This window comes from Oncorhynchus mykiss, chromosome 22 (genome assembly GCF_057628025.1).
Source record: "Oncorhynchus mykiss isolate SJ-2025 chromosome 22, ASM5762802v1, whole genome shotgun sequence".
Lineage (NCBI taxonomy): Eukaryota > Metazoa > Chordata > Actinopteri > Salmoniformes > Salmonidae > Oncorhynchus > Oncorhynchus mykiss.
Window position 1 is genome coordinate 22,443,475 of NC_143043.1, and position 24,350 is coordinate 22,467,824.

Here is a 24,350-nt window from a genome sequence, read left to right on the forward strand (position 1 = left end):
ACTCAATTAGTATTTAGTAGCAATGCCTTTCAAATGTTTAACTTGGGTCAAACGTTTCGGGTAGCCTTCCACAAGCTTCCCACAATAAGTTGGGTCAATCTTGGCCCATTCCTCCTGACAGAGCTTGGTGTAACTGAGTCAGGTTTGTAGGCATCCTTGCTCGCACACGCTTATTCAGTTCTGCCCAAAAATGTTCTAAAGGATTGAGATCAGGGCTTTGTGATGGCCACTCCAATACCTTGACTTTGTTGTCCTTAAGCCATTTTGCCACAACTTTGGAAGTATGCTTGGGGTCATTGTCCATTTGGAAGACCCATTTGCGACCAAGCTTTAACTTCCTAACTGATGTCTTGAGATGTTTCAATATATCCACATCATTTTCCTACCTCATGATGCCATATATTTTGTGAAGTGCACCAGTACCTCCTGCAGCAAAGCACCCCCACAACATGATGTTGCCACCCCCGTGCTTCACGGTTGGGATGGTGTTCTTCGGGATTGCAAGCCTTCCCTTTTTCCCCCAAACATAATGATGGTCATTATGGCCAAACAGTTTTATTTTTGTTTCATCAGACCAGAGGACATTTCTCCAAAAATTACAATCTTAGTCCTAATGTGCAGTTGCAAACCGTAGTCTGGCTTTTGTATGGCGGTTTTGGAGCAGTGGCTTTTACCTTGCTGAGCGGCCTTTCAGGTTATGTCGATATAAGACTCGTTTAACTGTGGATATAGATACTTTTGTACCTGTTTCCTCCAGCATCTTCACAAGGTCCTTTGCTGTTGTTCTGGGATTGATTAGCTCTTTTCGCACCAAAGTACGTTCATCTCTAGGAGACAGAAGGCGTCTAATTCCTAAGCGGTATGATGGCTGCGTGGTCCAATGGTGTTTATACTTGCGTACTATTGTTTGTACAGATGAATGTGGTGCCTTCAGGCATTTGGAAATTGCTCCCAAGAATGAACCAGACTTGTGGAGGTCTACAAAAAAAAATTCTGAGGTCTTGGCTGATTTCTTTTGATTTTCCCATGATGTCAAGCAAATAGGCACTGAGTTTGAAGGTAGGCCTTGAAATACATCCACAGGTACACCTCCAATTGACTCAAATGATGTCAATTAGCCTATCAGAAGCTTCTAAAGCCATTACATAATTTTCTGGAATTTCCAAGCTGTTTAAAAACACAGTCAATTTAGTGTATGTAAACTTCTGACCCACTGGAATTGTGATACAGTGAATTATAAGTGAAATAATCTGTCTGTAAACAATTGTTGGAAAAATGACTTGTGTCATGCACAAAGTACATGTCCTAACCAATTTGCCAAAACTATAGTTTGTTAACAAGACATTTGTGGAGTGGTTGAAAAACAACTCCAACCAAGTGGATGTAAACTTCCGACTTCAACTGTATACAGATGTCACAAATGCACCATCTGTAGAGTTCTTTATTCAAAATGTAGTTATTTAATTTGACTGTGTAAAACACTGCTACTTTTTTATCTGAGTGCGAGGAGGATAAATCACATTTTACCAAAAAAAACATGATTATTTGTCTCTGAAATGAATCCATCAGGTGATAGATTTGAAATAATTATGTCTATCATTGAACAACCACATGCCATGTTTCGATAGTGAAAAAACACAACAATGTCTTTCATAATTTCTTTAAACAATAAATGCTAATTACCACCATTTCTGTTAATGGATATAAAGCATTTTGGAATTAAACACTTCATTTTGACTTGGAGGGAATGGAAAGTGGCAGAAAGGTGGAGAAGAATGGAGAGGGTATGGGGAGTCATCTGAAGAAATAACCCTGATATCATTTATCTGAGAGCTCAGGCTCAGCACAGCTCAGACCTGACGAGGATTCTTTGATCCTGACACAATAATTAAAAACGTCAACCCTGTCTTTTCTACCTGTGAGGAGGGTGGGGTGAGGGGAAGGGGGATGGAGGGAGAGGCTCGAAAGAGTTGATATTTGCATTTTGACCTTCTTGATTCAGGAGAAAGGCTGTCTCTTTATTCCAAGCGGCCACTCCGAGACATCAAGCTGGCACAGGTGTGTGTGTGTGTGTGTGTGTGTGTGTGTGTGTGTGTGCGTGCGTGCGTGCGTAATAGGGGTTTGTGTGCATGTGGGTGTATATGTGTCCATGACAGCAGATGAATGGTATATTACCAGTGAATCTCTATTTGAATAGCTAAATTGTCAGAGTGATGCGGAAACCAGGGATAATGGTCCTGTGTCCTTGTCGCTGATGGCCCACTGTCAAAGTCAAACTGAAGATCTGAGGCAGTATCAGCTTTTGTGGGGGCAAGACACAGCTCAGCAAGTTCAACAAAGAGAAGGTCATTATTTTGTAATTGTGGTAAAAATGAGCCAAATTATGTGGTCGGAGATTGATAGAGATTTGCCTATTTCCTGTCATTATATTGTAAATGTGCTGTGTGTTGGTATCATGATGTAAAGGAATTGCTTGTTGGAGGTTATTGCTTTGTTCATTGGACCTTCTAGTAATATGCATGGTTATTGGCTAAGAACTAAGCGCAGGCGGGGTAGGCAACCCTGTTCCTACAGTATAGTGCTGCAGTGTGTGAAGGCTTTTATTCCAGGCCAGCACGAACACACCTGATTTAAATTAACAATCAACTAGTCTTGGTCTTCAATTGAATAGGTCTCTGGACACTGGACAGGAGTTGCTCACCCCTGCCTACAACCCAGAGCTAATTGGATGTGGTCACCCTCTCCTGCGGATCACCTGGTACATGTCCTCACCTCCATAGCTGCGGGAAGTAGTGCTCACCGCACTGTCTCTCTCCTTTTTTGACATCATCTCTGACATTTTGTGATTAACAGCCAGCACTTTACATAAAGTCACTCTCGTGAGACAATATAACTTTCCGACTCTCCGCTGTTCCCTCACCCTCCTAAATTGTCCTTCAAAGTGGTTGCCTCTGCAAAAAGAGATTTGTTAAGACAAAATATTGCCTTGAGGGGTTGAAGGGTGTGTTCTGGCCTCACATATGAGACATTGTCGCGTCTCACCACAAAACCTTCCTGAGTCATTTTGTGCTTTAGACCCAAGGCTAAATTGAAATATTGAAATGCCACAAAGAATTTCAAATAGATAGTAGGGACATCCGGCATTGAGTAGGTAAAGAAACAACCTGGCCTTAAAGATGCAAGAGAGAAGTGTTGTCCAGTATTATTTTAAAATAAAAGTCATGTAGGGAGTATGTATGCTCCCGAGTGGCGCAGCGGTCTAAGGCACTGCATCTCAGTGCTAGAGGTGTCACTACAAACCCTGGTTTGATTCTAGGCTATATCACAACTGGCTGTGATTTGGAGTCCCATAGGGCGGCACACAATTGGCCCAGCGTCGTCCGGGTAAATAAGAATTTGTTCTTAACTGATTTGCCCAGTTAAATAAATAAAAAATGTTTCTCATAGGATCATCCAAAGGGATGCAAAGAGATACGGGTACAACAGGATGCTAGGTAGTGCTTGACTTGGGCCGGAGCTGAGTACCGGCACCTTCAATTTTCTATTGCTTGAGCTCCTTTTCCTTTTATAGAATATTAGCTCAAAATAATTGTCGAGCTCCTGCACCTAAGTTTAAACAGTATCGACACCCAAATTGAGTACCGGCACTTATTTCAGTCCAATTCAAGCACTGATGCCAGGTAATAAGTCTATCTGGATCTCAGGAATTAGAAGATATTTTGAGGGAAACCGATCTGCTAGTTGCACCAGAGCTTGAACTCTTGAGAACAACACTAGACACATCGAGTGCAGCTGCCCATCTAAAAGGAGAGAACAAAAAGAAAGAAAGAGAAAAAGAAGGGTTTAGAAGGAAAGAGAGAGACGGAGACGGAATAATTCAATCAGTGGTCATTGATCAGGTCATTGATCATGTGAAGATTTGGAAAAACATCCTCACAGTATGAAATCCCATTCAAGGGAGCCATTTTCCCCCAGCAAAAATGTAATTTCCTCTCCACGGCGAAATGAAACACCAAATAAATGTGATCTGGAAGGCACATTTCCTCATTAAAAGATTAATTTGCGCACATTTGAACACATTTTTATGAACACACTTTGATGATAATGTTCCCTCTAACAACTGAACAACCACAAATCCAGATGGCTACCTTTAGTGGCTTTCTACATTACCTGGTTATGTCGATCAAATGTAGCTCATTCAGTCAATCAATCAAATGTATTTATAAAGCCCTTTTTACATCAGCAGATGTCACAAAGTGCTAATACAGAAACCCAGCCTAAAATCCCAAACAGCAAGCAATGCAGATGTAGAGTCACAGTGGCTAAGAAAATCTCCCTAGAAAGGCCGGAACCTAGGAAGAAACCTAGAGAGGAACCAGGCTCTGAGGGGTGGCCAGTCCTTATAAGAGTACATGGTCATTAAGGCCAGATTGCTCTTCAAGATCATTTACTTGCAGTTATATTTGTGGATTTGTACATTAGAATTTTTGTGGCGAGGCTGAGTCTTATATGCTAAAATGATCTGTACTGTGTTGTAAGGTACTGTGTGGTTAGGTAGAAGTGTAGCGTGGTCCGTTCTGCGTTGAGTACTTTTAATTAGGACACTGCCACAACTGGAGGTCTGCTGGTTGGATTCTTTTTTATTTGCCCTGCACACGAAGAGACAACACACAATATTTTAGCCCTCGGCGCAGTCACAGCTCTCAGGCACCTGCGCAAGCACATGGACACTCACTCAAACACTGTCCCAAGTACTCACAAGTTACAATAGGTACCCTAGTTAGCGAGCTCGGTGAAACTTGTTAGCATAAATCTTTATATTGTCCACATTGTAACAAACTTATGGTTGCATAACAGCACATTGTGTAACATTAATTTCGGAGCCAAGAACAACATACCTTGCTAGCCGAAGGTCAGGCAAAAGAGAACAATAAGGGGGTACGGAAATACAGATAACCCGCGATGGGCCAAACCAAAATATACAAAACTTTTACAATCACATGTATGTGCAATTTGATATGAAAAAGTGTTTGTACACCAAAAAATAACATTAGCTATGCAGCAATAATTAAATAAAAAAAACACACTGAATTATTATTATTATTATCAAATGATTAACATCCCCTCTTGACCTGGCCTATTTGAATTGGTCCTTGTGTGCAACTTGGCAGATCATCTAGGGGAATAACATCACACTGCTACAGAAGCATAAAGAATTTCCACAAAAGGCAGAAGAGAGAGTGCTTGGCATCAAAGGCACATGGATAGAGAAGTGTAGATTTGAAGGTTTTCTAACTATTTCATGGTTTCCAAAAGTAAGATCAGTGGTGGGAAAACGATTAAGTCAAAGTAAAGATACCTTAATTGATAAAGACTGAAGTAATAGTGAGTCACCCAGAAAAAATACTAGCGTAAAAGTCTCAAAGTATTTGGTTTTAAAATGGCTAAAATGTACTTATGTGTCATAAGTGAAAATGTCAAATTCCTTAGATTTAGGAAACCCAGACGGCACCATTTTTTTCTCTTCTCGGATATCCAGGGGCACACTCCAACACTCAGACATCATTTATAAACTAGGCATGTGTGTTTAGTGACTCTGCCAGATGAAAGGCAGTAGGGATGACCATGGATCAGTAGGGATGACCGGGGATGTTCTCTTGATAAGTGTGTGCATTTGACCGTTTTCCTGTCCTGCAACGCATAAAACGTAAAACGTATAAGTACTTTTGGGTGTCAAGGAAAATGTATGGAGTAAAAGGTACATTATTGTCTTTAGGAATGTGGTGAAGTAAAAATACAATTTGTTAAAAATATATATAGTAAAGTACAGTTACAGATACCCCCAAAAACGACTTAAGTAGTACTTTAAAGTAGTTTTACTTAAGTACTTTACACCACTGAGTAAGATACTATTTAAATGGGAAAAGAAGACTTTCAAAGTGCATCAGTATTCAATATGATATGTCTTTCAAATAATCACCATAGGTATTGATGTGAATACACATGTAATTCATCGATAATAGTGAAGGATGTATCAGTGGAGAGTACTGTATCACTTGAGAGCGTCTTTATTGTGTCATATATTGCCATCTAGTGGATGAAACAGACCATTACATCTAAATAAGTTCTGAATGACATGAATCATTCTAACCCACTGAACATCAGCGTTAGAGATTGAAATGTGGTCTACAGCCACTACATTTTTTGAGAATCACTTTAGACAGGTATATTCCTAGACTTACAATGTATTTTAAATCAATTGGTGCAAAAAATATATTCCTTAGATACAAATGTGATTCTTATAATAGGGATGCACTGCAATTTTCTTCATGTTGATTATAGTGATGAACCCGACGCACACGGCACATCGCGGACACGAAGGTCCTGAGTACATCTTCTCACACTCACACCGGTTGCACAGGCAGTTTCCACGGTTACAGGTCCTCTGACACACAGGGGTTGCAGTCACTTCGCCTGTGACCTGGCAACCAAACACAAACAAAATAGATACTACAGTTACGTATGTACTGTAGTGATATCACACACTCAAGTCTGCATTAAGAACATGCTTTTGCGTCTAGAACGATAAACAATGATGGTTTTAAGTATCAGGAGTCAAGAGGGACTTACACCTCCACAAAGCAACCTGTTACAACAGTCACAGTTGAAGTTGTCCCACTTGCAGAACTGGCCAGTGATCCTCTCTCCAGTGTAGGGTCGGCGATGACATTCACACTGCCTGCGCACACACATTCCTTTCTTGAACAGATTGGCCTTCCTCTGCACGACCTACAGGCTGACGTCACTGTCCTGTGCGGAGGCGCAACTGTGCTCCAAGATACCCAGGCTCACAGCGAGTAAGATAATATGATTATGCTGTCTGTGTGTTTTACCTTTACCTTGAAGCTATTTTATCGCCCCCAGAAACCTGCTCCTTTTACTCTCTGTTCCAGATGTCCTAGACGACCAATTCTCATAGCTTTTGGCCGTACCCTTATCCTACTCCTCCTCTGTTCCTCTGGTGATGTAGAGGTGAATCCAGGCCCTGCAGTGCCTAGCTCCACTCCTATTCCCCAGGCGCTGTCTTTTGATGACTTCTGTAACCGTAATAGCCTTGGTTTCATGCATGTTAACATTAGAAGCCTCCTCCCTAAGTTTGTTTTATTCACTGCTTTAGCACACTCTGCCAACCCGGATGTCTTAGCCGTGTCTGAATCCTGGCTTAGGAAGACTACCAAAAACGCGGAAATGTCCATCCCTAACTACAACATTTTCAGACAAGAGAACGACCAAAGGGGGCGGTGTTGCAATCTACTGCAGAGATAGCCTGCTGAGTTCTCGCTGAGTTCTGTTCTACTATCCAGGTCTGTTCCCAAACAATTTGAACTTCTACTTTTAAAAGACCACCTCTCTAAAAACAAGTCTCTCACCATTGCCGCCTGCTATACACCACCCTCTGCCCCCAGCTGTGCTCTGGACACCATATGTGAACTGATTGCCCCCCATCTAATCTTCAGAGCTCGTGCTGGTAGGTGACCTAAACTGGGACATGCTTAACACCCCAGCCATGCTACAATCTAAGCTTGATGCCCTCAATCTCACACAAATGATCAATGAACCTACCAGGTACCACCCCAAAGCCGTAAACACGGGCACCCCCTTTACCTTTGTTTAACTAGGCAAGTCAGTTAAGAACAAATTCTTATTTTCAATGACGGCCCAGGAACAGTGGGTAAACTGCCTGTTCAGGAGCAGAACGACAGATTTGTACTGTACCTTGGCAGCTCGGGGGTTTGAATTTGCAACCTTCCGGTTACTAGTCCAACGCTCTTACCACAAGGCTACCCTGCCGCACTCATAGATATTATCCTAACCAACTTGCCCTCTAAATACACCTCTGCTGTTTTCAACCAAGATCTCAGCGATCACTGCCTCATTGCCTGCATCCGTAATGGGTCAGCGGTCAACGACCTCCACTCATCACTGTCAAACGCTCCCTGAAACACTTCAGCGAGCAGGCCTTTCTAATCGACCTGGCCCGGGTATCCTGGAAGGATATTGACCTCATCCCGTCAGTAGATGATGCCTGTTTTTTTTTTTAAATGCCTTCCTCACCATCTTAAATAAGCATGCCCCATTCAAGAAATGTAGAACCAGGAACAGATATAGCCCTTGGTTCTCTCCAGACCTGACTGCCCTTAACCAACACAAAAACATCCTATGGCGTTCTGCATTAGCATCGAACAGCCCCCGTGATATGCAACTTTTCAGGGAAGTTAGAAACCAATATACACAGGCAGTTAGAAAAGCCATTGCTAGCTTTTTCAAGCAGAAATTTGCTTCCTGCAACACAAACTCAAAAAAGTTCTGGGACACTGTAAAGTCCATGGAGAATAAGAACACCTCCTCCCAGCTGCCCACTGCACTGAGGATAGGAAACTCTGTCACCACTGATAAATCCACTATAATTGAGAATTTCAATAAGCATTTTTCTATGGCTGGCCATGCTTTCCACCTGGCTACCCCTACCCCAGTCAACAGGACTGCACCCCCCACAGCAACTCGCCCAAGCCTACCCCATTTCTCCTCCCAAATCCAGTCAGCTGATGTTCTGAAAGAGCTGCAAAATCTGGACCCCTATAAATCAGCCGGGCTAGACAATCTGGACCCTTTCTTTCTAAAACTATCTGCCAAAATTGTTGCAACCCCTATTACTAGCCTGTTCAACCTCAAAGGGTATATAACAAAGTATTGAGATAAACTTTTGTTATTGACCAAATACTTATTTTCCACCATAATTTGCAAATAAATTAATTAAAAATCCTACAATGTGATTTTCTGGATTTTTTTCTCATTTTGTCTGTCATAGTTGAAGTGTACCTATGATGAAAATTACAGGCCTCTCTCATCTTTTTAAGTAGGATAACTTGCACAATTGGTGGCTGACTAAATACTTTTTTGCCCCACTGTATATATAGTACCAGTCAAACGTTTTGACACACCTATTCATTCAAGGGTATTTCTTTATTATTATAATTTTTCTACATTGTAGAATAATAGTAAAGACATCAAAACTATGAAGTGTGCAAAGCTGTCATCAAGGCAAAGGGTTGCTACTTTGAATAATCTCAAATAGAAAATATATTTGGATTTGTTCAACACCTTTTTGGTTACTACATGATGCCATTTGTGTTATTTCATAGTTTTGATATCTTTATTATTCTACAATGTAGAAAGTAGTAAAAATAAAGAAAAATCTGGGAATGAGTAGGTGTGTCCAAACTTTTGACTGGTACTGTATACACTACCGTTCAAAAGTTTGGGGTCACTTAGAAATGTGCTTTTCTATCAAAAACAAGGACATTTTTTGTCCATTAAAATAACATCAAATTGATCTGAAATCCTCAACTGGCAGCTTCATTAAATAGTACCCGCAAAACACCAGTCTCAATGTCAACAGTGAAGAGGCGACTCTGGGATGTTGGCCTTCTATACAGAGTTCCTCTGTCCAGTGTATGTGTTCTTTTGTTTGTGTTAATCTTTTAATTTTATTGGCCAGTCTGAGCAATGGCTTTTTCTTTGCAATTCTTCCTAGAAGGCCAGCATCCCGGAGTCTCCTCTTCACTGTTGACGTTGAGACTGGCATTTTGGGGTACTATTTAAAGAAGCTGCCAGTTGAGGACTTGCGAGGAGGCGTCTGTTTCTCAAACTAGACACTCTAATGTACTTGTCCTCTTGCTCAGTTGTGCTCCTCTTTCTATTCTGGTTAGAGCCAGTTTGAGCTGTTCTGTGAAGGTAGTAATACACAGCATTGTATGAGATCTTCAGTTTCTTGGCAATTTCTCACATGGAATAGCCTTCGTTTCTCAGAACAAGTATAGACTGACGAGTTTCAGAAGAGTTTCTTTCAGACCCCTTGACCTTTTTCACATTTTGATACATTAAAGCCTTCTTCTAAAATTGATTAAATATAACATTTTCCTCATCAATCCACACACAACATACCCCATAATGACAAAGCAAAAACAAGTTTTTAAATTTATATAAAAAAAAAACAACTGAAATAGTACATTAACATAGGTATTCAGACCCTTCACTCAGTACATTGTTGAAGCACCTTTGGCAGTGATTACAGCCTCTAATCTTTTGGGGTATTACGCTACAAGCTTGGCACACCTATATTTGGGGAGTTTCTCCCATATATATTTTAAGATCTGGCCACAGATGGACCCCACTTTGAGAAACCCTGTGTCTTTGGTGTTAGCCCTGCAAACATGGCATTTGTTAGGTATGTTCACAGAATATACACAGAATAGAGTAGAATACACAGAATAGAGTCTACAGTGTTTTTTTGTATACATGCCTTCATTATAAATGTATTAAGCACTGAGCAGATAGAAGTCTGATATTTTTTACAAATATTTGTGTATCCTCTTACAGTCTGCAAAAATGTATAGCAAAGTCATGTCAACAGCCCTCACAGAGAATGCCCATATAACTTAGTTAAATACATTTTTTCCCCTGTTTTAGCATTTGGAGTCAATGAAGATCAACAAATTCAGTGCACACCGTCATTCATCTTTATTGATTGATCTATTGTATACATTCTGTGTAAACATAAGAATGTCCAAGACTCAGTGAACCCCTCTGGAACAGGGAGGAACCCAGTAGATTATGGGTACTTTATTGAAAAGGCTGTGAGGTTACAGTTCAGTGTGCAGTAGACGCTTGGCTTTCTTCATGTTCTCGGCCACTGTGGAGAAATGGGCACAATAGACAAGAAGCTTGAGCAAAAATCCATTGACCAGGGAAGGGTTCAATTCCATTTCAAGTCATGAAGAGAATGGGAATGCAATTCAAGAATTGACTGAATTGAAATGGCCCCGACCCCAACCTTGCTTTACAAATTCTGTTAGTAGTCTAGATAGACCAAACAATTCATTATTTTAAACTTGCAGCAATTACAGTAATAATTTGCTTAATTTCTTGACTAATAATAATAATAATCATGCCTTCACTTTTCAGATTTTAATTTGAGCAATTGACGCCTGGATTTGCCCTTATCACACTCTTTCCTACTTCTTCAGCAATTTTGTCAGAAAACTTCGACACACTCTTCCAGTAAAACTTTCATATAGTATTCACCCACCCCCTCACCCGCCCACCGTTTCTCCAGCTAAGAACTATCCTTGAAGCATTCTCATTATTTTGTGGTTGCATCTCCCAACTTTCTGTCCCAAATGGTTAGTGGATGAGGTGGAGGAAGAAAGAGTAGAACCTATTAATAAGTAAGTTCAGTTTGTGTTCATGGAGGAAAAAAAAGTTGGGAGATGTGGGTGTGTGTGTTAAGCACGTAACAGGAGGATAACTGAATCTCATAGGACCTCATTAGGGATGAAGAGAAGAAGAGGTACACTCACAGTACGGGATGTCGCTCGGCTTGTAGGTGAACATGTGGTTACTGTACTTCCCAACAAGCTCAGCACGCACAGTCATGGATGGATCTGTAGAAAAAAAGGTGTGTGTGTGTGTGTGAGAGAGGGGGGGGATGGGGGTAAGGAGATGGGGGTTGCAGAGACAGTTATCAATTTTGGAGGAGCACTATGCCAAAGCTTCAAAGCAGAAGTTATACATTCCAGACAGGGTTGGGTGTTAGAGAATGTCTGCAGCCACATGTTCCTTTCAACCAGAACACATCATTATGGGTGCACGAATAACTAGACTGTAATGCTTTATTCATACTATTCCATTTCTAACACTATGGCGACTCATACATTAGATTGATCCCTTAATCAAAAATGTATGTTGTCTGATTGTTATTAGGCTAATGGCTACTAATTAAAAGTAAAGTCATACGAGGCACTGAATACAGTCACCTCAAGCATCTCACGGCAAGGATTAGAGGGATGTACTGGGGATTCCGAATGAATGGGGATTTATTTCCTAATTGAGAGATGTCCTCAGATGACATGGTAGAAGAAAGACCCACCAACAAAGAGAATTCTTGGAACGTAGTGGCCATCTGGTGCCAGATTGGAGTCTGTAGTCTCATGCTGAAAAATATATACAAATTACATTAAAACATACATTTATAATAATCAACATCTATCATCTTACCTTAACATTTAATATCTAACATGTATCTACAGGTAAGGAAATAATGAAATGCATGGTTCAATGTTTTACCTGTGATTGGAACATGGTTATAACCCTAAAATTGCATTGCTTCCAATGAGAACATGTTGAAAAAGCATTAAAAAGATAATTACTATCAAATTGAGCATGACAAAATCCTCTTGGGCAAGTTCCTGTACGGCTTTATCAGCAGCAAACGCCTTCTTCAGAGCTGTCAAAGAGCCGTGACAGAAGGACAGTTAGTGAGAACCCCACCTTCAACCTTGACACTATCCTCATGAAGTGGAATTTGTATATGCATTGCAACTCCTTTGGTCGTTCAAACCCTTACAAATGATAATGTCGAGAATACAATTAAATGTTGATACAAAGAGACCAGAATGAATTGTAAGGCAACAAAAGACCTTGGTTTAGGGGCCCACTGGGGTTAGATGAAGAATGTGTGAGTATAAAAGCACAGCAGTTATCACCTTGACTATGAGGACAATCCTCCATGTGATGAATGACCATCAGGGGCTTCTTACTGTTGGAACACGAGAACACGGTCAAAAGATGAACACATTCCACTGCAGAATATGTGGTGGGCGGATGTGCTTACAGAGAAGCAAAGAATGTCTCTGGGAATATAGCAAACCCAAGGCCTGAGTGTCAGTAACTTCTTGACGCTACCCATCCCTGTAACGGGATAATTTTCGTCAGCAACCGCTGAATAGCATAGCGCAACAGTCAAATAATATTACAAACAAATATTCATATTCATGAAATCACATGTGCAATATTGCGAAACACAGCTTAGGCTTTTGTTAATCACCCTGTCGTCTCAGATTTTGAAATTATGCTTTACAGCGAAAGCAATCCAAGCGTTTGTGTAAGTTTATCGATAGCCTAGCATAGCATTATGTACACTTAGCATCAGGAAGCTTGGTCACGAAAATCAGAAAAGCAATCAAATTAACCGTTTATCTTTGATGATCTTCAGATGTTTTCACCCACGAGACTCCCAGTTACACAGCAAATGTTCCTTTTGTTCCATAAAGATTATTTTTATACCCAAAATACCGACGTTTGTTTGTCGCGTTATGTTCAGAAATCCACAGGAAAGAATCACCACAACGCAGTTCTATATTCCAAATAATATCTATAATGTCCACAGAAACATGTCAAACGTGTTTTATAATCAATCTTCAGGTAGTTTTTAAAATATATATTCGATAATAATATATCAACCGAGTGTGTAGCTTTTTCCAAAACAGCGGGAGGAACAATGGCGGCTTTACTCAATTGAACAAAACTCACTCTGAGAACACACCCACCTCTCCACTTACGCAATGTGATCCTTCACGCTCATTTTTCAAAATAAAAGCCTGAAACTATGTCATAAGACTATTGACACCTTAGGGAAGCCACAGAAAAAGGAATCTGGTTGATATCACTTTAAATGGAGGCAAGACATGCGTAGGATCAGAAGGGTTTCAAAATAAGAGGCACTTCCTTGGACTTCCTTGGATTCTTTGGATTGGATTTTCCTCAGGGTTTCGCCTGCAATATCAGTTCTGTTATACTCACAGACAATATTTTGACAGTTTTGGAAACTTTATAGTGTTTTCTATCCCAATCAGTAAGTTATATGCATATTCCAGCATCTGTTCCTGAGAAACAGGCTGTTTACTTTGGGAACGTTATTTTTCCAAACATAAAAATAGTGCCCCCTAGCTTCAAGAGGTTAAGGATATATGAGAGCACATAGGTTGTGCCAGTACCAAATGGCATTCTAGTCCCTATTCAGTGTACTACATTTGATAGGACTCTGGTCAAACGTAGTGCACTTTGTAGGGAACAGGGTGCCATTTGGGATTCAGCCACTGCGTAAATATGAGGATTTCAGTTTCAATTTGATTTGTTTCTTTGGGGACATTGAATTAATGGGGCATAGTGACATAATCATTGTGAGGATAGGACTGTGACATGAGCAGATACACTACATGACCAAAAGTATGTGGACGCCTGCTTGTCGAACATCTCATTCCAAAATCATGGTCATTAATATGGAGTTGGTCCCACCTTTGCTGCTATAACAGCCTCCACACTTCTATAAATGCTTTCCACTAGATGATGGAACTTTGCTGTGGGGACTTGCTTCCATTCAGCCACAAGAGCATTTGTGAGGCCGGGAACTGATGTTGGGTGATTAGGCCTGGCTTGCAGTCGGCATTCCAATTTCTCTCAAAAGGTGTTTGATGGGGTTGAGGTCAGGGCTCTGTGCAGGCCAGTCAAGTTCTTCCACACAGATCTCAACAAACCATTTCTGTATGGACCTCACTTTGTGCACCGGGCCATTGTCATGTTGAAACAGGAAAGGGCCTTCTCCATGGCTATTTTCTGGCCACTCTTCCCGTAAAGCCCAGCTAGGTGGAGTGTACAGCTTAAAGTTGTCCTATGGACAGATACTCCAATCTCTGCAGCGGAGCTTTGCAGCTCCTTTAGAGTTATCTTTGGTCTCTTTGTTGCCTCTCTGATTAATGCCCTCCTTGCCTGGTCCGTGAGTTTAGGTCGGCGGTCCTCTCTTGGCAAGTTTGTTGTGGTGCCATATTCTTTCAATTAATAAATAATGTATTTAATGGTCCTCTGTGGGATGTTCAAAGTTTCTGACATTTTTTTATAACCCAACCCTGATCTGTACTTCTCCACAACTTTGTCCCTGACCTGTTTGGAGCGCTCCTTGGTCTTCATGGTGTTGCAGACTCTGGGGTCTTTCAGGACAGATGTATATATACTGAGATCATGTGACAGATCATGTGACACAGATTGCACACAGGTGGACTCTATTTAACTAATTATGTGACTTCTGAAGGTAATTGGTTGCACCAGATCTTATTTAGGGGCTTCATAGCAAAGAGGGTGAAGACATATGCACGCACCACTTTTCCGTTTTTATTTTTGAAATATTTTTGGAAACTTTCATTTCACTTCACCAATTTGGACTATTGTGTGTATGTCCATTACATGAAATACAAATAAAAATCAATTTAAATTGCAGGTTGTAATGCAGCAAAATTGGAAAAACGCCAAGGGGGATGAATACTTCTGCAAGACACTGTAGGTCCTACAGTTGAGTGTAGTCTGGCCCAGGAGTGGGAAGGTGAACGGAAAGGCACTGGAGCAACGGACCACCCTTGCAGTCGCTGCCTGGCCGGTTCCCCTCTTTCCACAGGGGTTCTCTGCCTCTAACCCTATTACAGGGGCTGAGTCACTGGCTTACTGGTGCTCTTCCATGCTGTCCTTAAGAGTTTTTTTATTTATTTTAATTGTACCTTTATTTAACTAGGCAAGTCAGTTAAGAACAAATTCTTATTTTCAATGATGGCCTAGGAACAGTGGGTTAACTGCCTTGTTCACGGGGCAGAACGGCAGATTTGTACCTTATCAGCTCGGGGATTCGATCCTTGCAACCTTTCGGTTACTAATCCAACGCTCTAACCACTAGGCTACCTGCCACCCCAGGGTGCGTCACTTGAGTTGGTTGAGTCACTGATGTGATCTTCCTGTCCGGGTTGGCGCCCCCCTCGGGTTCATGCTGTGGGGAGATCTTTGTGGGCTATACTCAGCCTTGTCTCAGGATATTAAGTTGGTGGTTGAAGATATTTTTCTAGTGGTGTGGGGGCTGTGCTTTGGCAAAGTGGGTGGGGTTAAATCCTGCCTGGTTGGCCCTGTCCGGGGGTATAGTTGGACAGGGCCACAGGGTCTCCCGACCCCTCCTGGTTCAGCCGCCAGTAATCATGCTACAATAGTTTGTGTCCGGGGGCTAGGGTCAGTCTGTTATATCTGGAGTATTTATCCTGTCTTGTCCTGTGTGAATTTAAGTATGCTCCCTCTAATTCTCTCTCTTTCTCTCTCTCGGAGGACCTGAGCCCTAGGCTAATGCCTCAGGACTACCTGGCCTGATGACTCCTTGCTGTCCCCAGTCCACCTGGTAATGCTGCAGCTCCAGTTTCAATTGTTCTGCATGCGGTTATGGAACCCTGACCTGTTCACCGGACGTGCTGCCTCGTCCCGGACCTGCTGCTTTCGACTCTCTCTCTCTACCGCACCTGCTGTCTCTAACTCTGAATGATCGGCTATGAAAAACCAACTGACATTTACTCCTGAGGTGCTGACCTCTTCAACCACCGTTATAATTATTATTTGACCCTACTGGTCATCTATGAACATTTGAACATATTGACCACGTACTGTTATAATCTCCACCCGGCACAGCCAGTAGAGGACTGGCAACCCCTCAGAGCGTGGTTCCTCTCTAGGTTTCTTCCTAGGTTCCTGCCTTTCTAGGGAGTTTTTCCTAGCCACCGTGCTTCTAAATCTGCATTTCTTGCTCTTTGGGGTTTTAGGCTGGGTTTCTGTATAGCACTTTGTGACATCGGCTGATGTAAAAAGGGCTTTATAAATACATTTGATTGATGAATTGTTTACACCTGTCAGCAAAGGGTGTGGCTGAAATAGCTGAATCCACTCATTTGAAGGGTTGTCCACATGCTTTTGTATATATAGTGTAGCTATAATAAAATGTTTCACTCAGACATTTGAAAGATTGTTCTAATTTTCAAATGTACGCCACTAACCAAAAAACACAATTGCAATGTGATATGTCTTGTTGTGTATTTTGTTTAATATCTCTGTCTTGTCTTACCTTTCTGTCATTGTCATCAGGGCTTCCTCATAGGTCTGGACCCAAGTAATGTCATCCCCCCATCCTGAGGCAAAATAAAAAATGTATATAATAAAATATATACGCCACAGCGACTTACTGTCATGCGTGCATACATTTTACGTATGGTTGGTAACGGGAATGGAACCCAACTGAGCTACAAATGACCAGATTGGACCAGACTTTAATTTGGTGTTAATGTAATGGCGGATGAGGGGCCGTTTTTAGTAGTAAAGTCTAATGGAGGTGAGATATGTTAAGTCTTACCTCTTGAGAGAGTTTGAGGGCCTTTCTTTGTTTTCTTCTGTATGGACACTTCCATGCAGGTGACAAAGAGCAAGGCAAAGAGAGACCACCGATACATGGCGTTCACAAGTTCTGAGAGAGAGAGAGAGAGAGAGAGAGAGAGAGAGAGAGAGAGAGAGAGAGATAGGTCAAGTCTACCTGTTAAACATATATTTTTTTTTTTTACATGGTACCCTATACAAAAGAAAATCTCATCAAAATCCTTACCAAAAGTGGTGGTCAGATTCTCAACTACAATGCCCTATGCAAAAGCCAACTTCTTAATAATCTCCAAATCTCGCACCAAATCTCAGGTGCACTGGCCAGTGCACGCCAAGGATCTTGATTTTGGATCTGACAATGGAGCAATGAATGAAGACTTTGCAGGCTGTGTGTCAGAACAGGATTGACCGGTTTAATTACAATGATGTATGTGTTAGAATACTTAAAGCCTAAATGGCACAGTGAATGGGGACATAACAATCGAACACATTTGTATATTGTCTATCACTCTTGACCATATAAAGTGAAGTGTCATTAAAAAGGGACCCTGTCGAAAAAACGTTGCATTTTTTTGTTGTTGCTATTTCTATACAATTTCCTAATGAATATGCCTAATTACTGTATATGTCTACTAAAACAGGCCAAACTTGTTTGTTTAAGTGTCCCATTTCCTTAAAGTATTCCTTTTCCTGATAATGACACAGGTATATTAGACTAGAGTGTTTCTAAATGCTAAAACAAAATCCTGTACCGGTATACTGCATTTTAGAGTTAGCGTAGATAATGTTAATTTATTCACAACTTCAAACCATTTATTTGGTTGTCAGTCTGCTTCTTCTTTGGCCAAATGGCCAGGGGGAAAAGGAAGGTTTTAAACATTACTGACTGTTGACACCGATAGGCGTATACGCTACCCAGATTATTCAAATGCTGCACCAAGTGAACATAATAATAGTACAGGTTTCAACTGAGAAATGTTTTTCAATAATATAAATATCTTACCTATTGCACAGGCGTATGAGGAGTGTCTGGAGCCTACGTCCAAGCTGACAGTAACTTGGTTTTGATTTTCAGGTCTTTTTATAGACAACAGAACTTACCAAACAGGTATGGGATTGGCATTACACGAAACAAAGCAAATGAATTGTAGCACACAAATGCACTGTAATAGGAATTTCACAAAAGGAGATAAGTTGTTGCTGAAGTCAATCAAAAATGTATCCAATTTATTACAATTTGCAACAGGGATACACAACCCAGCACAGAAGAAGATAAAATGTCTAACTGGCTTCTTGGAGACAGGCCCTTTATCCTAATCAGACAGGACCAAAAGTTCTGTAAACACCAGACCAAGAGGCTCGCAGGAAGTCAAAACAAAAGTCAGTGACTTTGTCAGCTGCTACAGAATCACACGTCTCCACAGAATGTCATCACTAAAATACAACAGTGAATAATCAGTGTGTCCTCGGTCCTTGAACCTTCTGTCTGGCGTCAATCACTATCCACAGATCTGAGAATAATCCATAACATTCAGCTTCAAGTCTAGTGACCATCAACCTACAACTTGAGTGTCTCAAACAGAATCCTGAATATGTGTCTTACAGAAGCTCGTATGTGGTACATTTTCGCAACTCTTAGTGGAAAACTCCAAACTGGTCACATTTGTAACGCAGCCAGTCTTCAAAACCTGTTATTGTGCACTCATTTGGACAGTTAACATCGCTCACCGCACAACCATTGATTCAAATATATATGTTTCTTGTGAAATGTAATGAGAACATTGGTTTAATCACCAAAACACAACATAATGGGATCTTTTCAATTTAGTCGTTTTAACTACCAGTTAATCCAATAGCAAACAATGCTAGATACGCGTTTCAAATTGCCCTTAAAAGTTCTGAAAGTAAAATGCTACAGTACTATAAATTACAGTAGATTAAAGTTTTCATATTAGGCAATAGACTTACGTAACCCAACAAAATTGACAGAAAATCCATAAATTCCATAATATCTATCCAATATGTAATCAAAGATGTGATCAGTGAAGACATCCCTCCAAATCCCATTCATGCAACAAAAAAAACATAGGTGTACTGTTTGTAATCAAATGTAAGAAATTAAATTAAACAAATGAAATGAATGAAAATAAAACATGTGTTTCATGGATTGGGGTGAAACTAAGCTGGCAGCCTCTGCCACGCTAAAGGTCTCGGCTTACCACATGGTCAACGACGATGGCCCAGACTTCATTAGACACAACAGTTCCCTGCCGTCTGCCTCCCTCTCTCTGATGTCCACCTCTTTGACGGTGCCCATGCCCACCACTTTGAACTCTTTGACGGGCCCCTTGTCCACGAGCTCTTTGATTTCTTCCTCTCCCTTGCTGTCTATCCTGCTCCATGTTGAAATTGCAAGTGTTTACACACCCCTTTGAGTAGTCATTATGTATGGTTATCATGTATCATACAAGTGATTTAGATGTTTATACTTTACAAACACACAAAATCCATAGTAGACAAGCCAGTTTAAAATCTATAGGTTTACCAAATGGATAAGTGATTAACAAATAAGCACAGTTGGATTAAGTGATGGTCAAATGTATTTAAACAAATGAGAAGATAATCATATGAAAAGTATTGTGAGCGTTGCGTTTTGAAAGGCAATGACTATACAAAAGGTATTTCTAGATGAAACACTGATTAGGTTAAGTGAAAAAGTCACTGTGTGATTCTGTGTGCTGTACTTAGTCAATTGAAGTAGTTTTTAACTGTAATGCAGTTGATTGGTGAAGATTACATGAATATACAGGTTATTGGGGTTGACATCCATACAAGCATTATACTTCTGATTTGTACCTCAACATTGTGAAATACACATATACAAATAGCCTAAATGTAGTCCAATTTTGCTCTGGGGCAATGAGGAGGCTCCGGATCTTTCGCCCACAGCATATTTCCCCACACGTTTCCATGACATTTGCATCGTTTTGGTCAAGTTCTTTTACTGCATTGTTAGTTGTTGCTATACTCAGCCAACGGCGCTTGACAACCGTGAACGCTTCGCGCAGGCGCATTTCAGATTAATAATGCATTGTGGGATTGGACGCTATTGACATAGCGACAGGAGAGCTGGTAGAGAAACAGTCTTTTTCCTATTTTTTTATCAATAGTTTTGGGGAAATTATCATTCCAACAACTGCAATGAACGCGTCAATGGCCAAAAAGACCCAAGACACTTTGGGGAAAGTGATAAAGAAACCGCCGCTTACTGAAAAACTGCTCACCAAACCGCCGTTTCGATACCTGCACGACATATTCAGTGAGGTGAGCGATTACTTTACTGGCTAACGTTAGCTAGGTAGCTAGTTACATAGGTAGCTAGCTACATAATTTATATGGGTTTTTGGATGATTTTTATATCTAGCTAACATTAGCCCCTGTAAAAACTAGCTAGCGAGTTTAGCTAATGTTAGCTGGCTATTTACTCATGAAGTAGTTGAAAATATTTCCTTCATTAAACAAATGAAATATCTGCCACTGCACTTGCTCACTTTAGCCATCTTAACTGCCAGGTCGTTTTGTCACAGGACAAGTGTTGTGAGGGTGTTATGAAATGAGGCCCAACCTTCTATTCTAGGTGACAGTCAATGAGTTTCTCTAAATGCACCTGGATTGCTTGTTTGGAATAGAACTGCCTTTCCTTAAGGTATGGTGTTAGGGGGTTCACATAAACACAACTTTTAGAGCTGAACATACCAAATGATACAACATACCGTCAGAAGCATAGTGCACTTTGCTTCATGTCAGTAGGCCTTACCATTGATGAGAGATTACAATTTGTGTGTCTGAATTCTGGGTCAAAAGGTCTCATAAATCAATGGCAAAGCCTTTTTCCAAAAATGGCACCAAAATGACAGGTGGACTCAGATTAACAAACAAACTCAAATATCTCAAGACAAGAATGACAACATGACATTTTCAGGGGTTATACAATAATATGAGCATGTTAAAATGAAATGCACTATATATACAAAAGTATGTGGACATTCAAATGAGTGGATTTGGCTATTTCAGCCACACCCATGGCAGACAGATGTATAAAATCGAGCACACAGCCATGCAATCTCTATAGACAAACATTGGCAGTAGAAGGGCCTTACCGATGAGCTCAGTGACTTTAAACGTACACTATCATAGGATGCTTGCTACCTTAACAAGTCAGTTTGTCAAATTTCAGCCCTACTAGAGCTGCCCAGTCAACTGTAAGTGCTGTTATTGTGTGGAAACGTCTAGGAGCAACAACTGCTCAGACGTGAAGTGGTAGGCCACACAAGCTCACAGAACAGGGCTGCCAAGTGCCGAAGCGCGTAGCACGTACAAATCGTGAGTTGCAACACTCATTACCAAGTTCCAAACTGTCCATGGAAGCAACGTCAGCACTATAAACTGTTCGTCCGGAGCTTCATGAAATATGTTTCCATGGCCACACACAAGTCTAAGATTACCATGCGCAATTCGTAGTGTCCGCTGTAGTGGTGTAAAGCTAGCCGCCATTGTGCTCTGGAGCAGTGGAAACCCATTATCTGGAGTAATGAGTCACAATTCACCATCTGGCAGTCCGACAGAAAAATCTGAGTTTGGCGGATTCCAGGAGAATGAAATCTGCCCCAATGCATAGTGCCAACTGTAAAGTTTGGTGGAGGAGGAATAATGGTCTGGGGCAGTTTTTCATGGTTCATACTAGGCCCCTTTAGTTCCAGTGAAGTGAAATCTACCCCTACAGCATACAATAATATTCTAGATGATTATATGCTTCCAACTGTGTGGCAACAATTTGGGGAAGGCATTGTCTTGTTTCAGCATGACAATGCCCCCTGCACAAAGCCAGCTCTATACAGAAATGGTTTGTTGAGATCGGTGTGGAAGAACTTGACTGGCCTGCAGAGCCCTGACCTCAACTCCATCGAACACCTTTGGGTAGCTTCAGACTAGATTACCTGAGAATCTATTTGACACCACTTCAACTTTTTTATACCATAGCAATATATGCATGAAATTCAATGCATTTCAATGGCCATTCGCAACTCCTCCCAGTCCTTATATGCTAGACTCACCAAACCTTTACCCCTGCCTAGGACTGCACAATGTGTGTGTGTGTGTATGGTGGTGGCTGCTAACATTCCTGATAGCTATTCTAGCAAAGGTGAGATTGCCAGTGTTCATAAATGCGTGCACAACAAACCTCTTTCCAAACAGATTCTTGGCTGGGTCTTTCTCCTATTTATTAGCATCAAAGATAAAATGTTCCATACAGGCAGATGTCATTACAGTAGGTGCATCTTGAGTGCCATAGTTCGTAGTGAACATGTAAAGAATACAGGCCTATTAAAGGTAGACTCGGCGACTGGATGTTGCCTCGAGCAGCATCGCAGATTTGGAGATGAGCGAGATGCAAGACATCACTCTCACACAGTATTTGCACATGTGCACAGGCATCAATCACGTCATGCTGTTAGAGCGTGGTAGCCAGGGCACCAAAACAGTGGTTAAATTGAGCCTCGTATTTCAAGGCTCTTAGTTGTTGTGGAAATTGACCCACTATGCTGTTTACTTTCTGCATCTACGTCATATCGCTGAGTGTGCCTTTTTAATATCAAACAAAAACAGAATGAGCATCTGTACGTTTCACACAGCCACCTTAGACTAGTGTGTGTGTGTGTGTGTGTGTGTACTTCCATTATACAGACTAATTGGTCAGAAGCGGGGTAGAAGAGTCCATCCAGATGAGCAAGATATCTGTTAAAGGTGAAAAATACAGGCCTATTTAATATCAAACAAACAAAAACTGAATGAGCATCTGTAATTTCACAAGTGTGTGCAGACTGGCAATGCTTGCTGAGGTATTTGTTAGGGCTGTATGCAAATTGGAGTGGGTCTGGGATGGAGTTGATGTGTGTCATGAACAGCCTTTCAAAGAACTTCATGATTGGAGATTGCAGTGTGACAGGGCAGTAGTCATTGTGGCAGGTAGCCTTAGAGTTCTTGGGAACAGGAATGATGGTGGTCGGCTTGAGATTTGGGGATTACCGTGAATATGCCTGCCAGCTGTTCTTCGCATGCTCCGAGAACGCGCACTGGAATACCGACTGGTACCGCGGCCTTGCGAGTGTTGATCTGGTTTAAAAACCTTACTCACGCCGGTCTCAGAGAGCGAGATCACCCAGTCCTCTGGGTCCGTGGGGGACCTCTTGCATGGCTCAGTGTTGTTTTTGTCTAAGCGTGCATGAAATCCATTGAGTTCGTCTGGTAGAGAGGCATCACAGCTGGGTCTTCCTTTGTAATCTGTAATGGACTGGAGCCTGTGTACCTTGTTCCTATGTGTGACCTGTTTTCAGGAAGCTAGGCATATGTAGCACATCACTACTTCACAGGAGAGGCATCTTAACTTTTTGGGGGGGGCAGAAATGCCTTCTGGAAGATATTAATTTTCATGTGCCTTAATAACAAATATGTATGCCATCGGTAAATACGAATACAATTGTTTAATTATGAGCCTAGTTGCTTTAGCCACGGAAAAAGTCAGGAACCGTCCCACTAGCCATGATTGGCTGAGACAATAGATGGGCTGGACATGCTGAGAGATGAATTCGGATTGGTCTGCCATGTAGCATGCTTCTGTGAGCTGCTCAGTGTGTGTAGATAATCTTTGCTACTGCGGCTTTTTTGAAAGATATAACGTTAGCCATGGAGAACTGCAAAAGTTGTGCTACTGCTCTCAAAATTGCTGCCCTGAATTTAGCAGGCGATGTTGACAAAGATCAGGGCAAAAAAGTTGTGATGGACTACTTTCTGCACACTGTCAGTGTGATCCGGAGTGACTTGACACAATGCGGACCAAACAAGCTGTACAAACAAAATGAGTTAAAGGGGTTCTAGTCTGCTGTTGAGCGTTCATCCATGCATACGGGTAAGAGTCTAGCTACATTTTCAGATATTATACGGTTCTAATTTTGTCAGTCGTTTTCATTACAAGTTAAAGCATACTGTTAGCTAGCAAGTGAACATTAGCTTGCTGGCTCGCTAATGTTACGTGTATGACCTGTGTAGTAATATTATTTGTATCTCAGAAACCCATTTGCATTGATAGTTATAGTGTAATGTTAGTTAGTTAGCTAGCTAGCTAACACTGAACAAAGTTATTACAGCATTTCATGCATGGTGGCTAG

General features: G+C 41.2%; 2 protein-coding genes across 4 annotated transcripts in view; one reads left to right on the forward strand and one right to left on the reverse strand.

The window, feature by feature from the left end:
* Positions 1-10,557: 10,557 nt before the first annotated feature.
* Positions 10,558-18,754, reverse strand: agr1 (anterior gradient 1). Of its 2 annotated transcripts, XM_021579249.3 has the most exons (9): positions 18,128-18,197; positions 17,351-17,510; positions 17,105-17,215; positions 16,820-16,883; positions 12,606-12,658; positions 12,270-12,346; positions 11,990-12,053; positions 11,421-11,504; positions 10,558-10,753 (listed from the first exon to the last, which is right to left on the reverse strand). In XM_021579249.3, the coding sequence occupies exons 3-9, from the start codon at positions 17,199-17,201 to the stop codon at positions 10,704-10,706; spliced, it is 489 nt and encodes a 162-aa protein (XP_021434924.1). In that variant the 5' UTR covers positions 17,202-17,215; positions 17,351-17,510; positions 18,128-18,197; the 3' UTR covers positions 10,558-10,703. The 2 variants fall into 2 exon arrangements, with proteins under 2 accessions (XP_021434924.1, XP_021434923.1); XM_021579248.3 differs by lacking the exon at positions 17,351-17,510 and having other exon boundaries at positions 18,128-18,754.
* Positions 18,755-20,194: 1,440 nt separating this feature from the next.
* Positions 20,195-24,350, forward strand: part of ift54 (intraflagellar transport 54) — a 51,658-nt gene continuing 47,502 nt past the window's right edge. The window contains exon 1 of one of the 2 annotated variants that reach the window (XM_021579251.3): positions 20,195-20,448. In XM_021579251.3, the coding sequence (XP_021434926.2) occupies positions 20,326-20,448 (123 nt within the window). In that variant the 5' untranslated portion in view covers positions 20,195-20,325. The remainder of the gene's footprint in view (positions 20,449-24,350) is intronic. The other variant, XM_021579252.3, reaches the window with a different exon arrangement.

Coding starts and splice junctions, on each gene's coding strand:
- agr1 (XM_021579248.3), bottom strand. CDS start 17,201: ATGTATCGGTGGTCTCTCTTTGCCTTGCTCTTTGTCACCTGCATGGAA. Junction 12,054..12,269: donor TTGTCATGCTCAATTTGATA/GTAATTATCTTT, acceptor TATATTTTTCAG/CATGAGACTACAGACTCCAA. Junction 10,754..11,420: donor GCCGAGCGACATCCCGTACT/GTGAGTGTACCT, acceptor ATTTCTCCACAG/TGGCCGAGAACATGAAGAAA.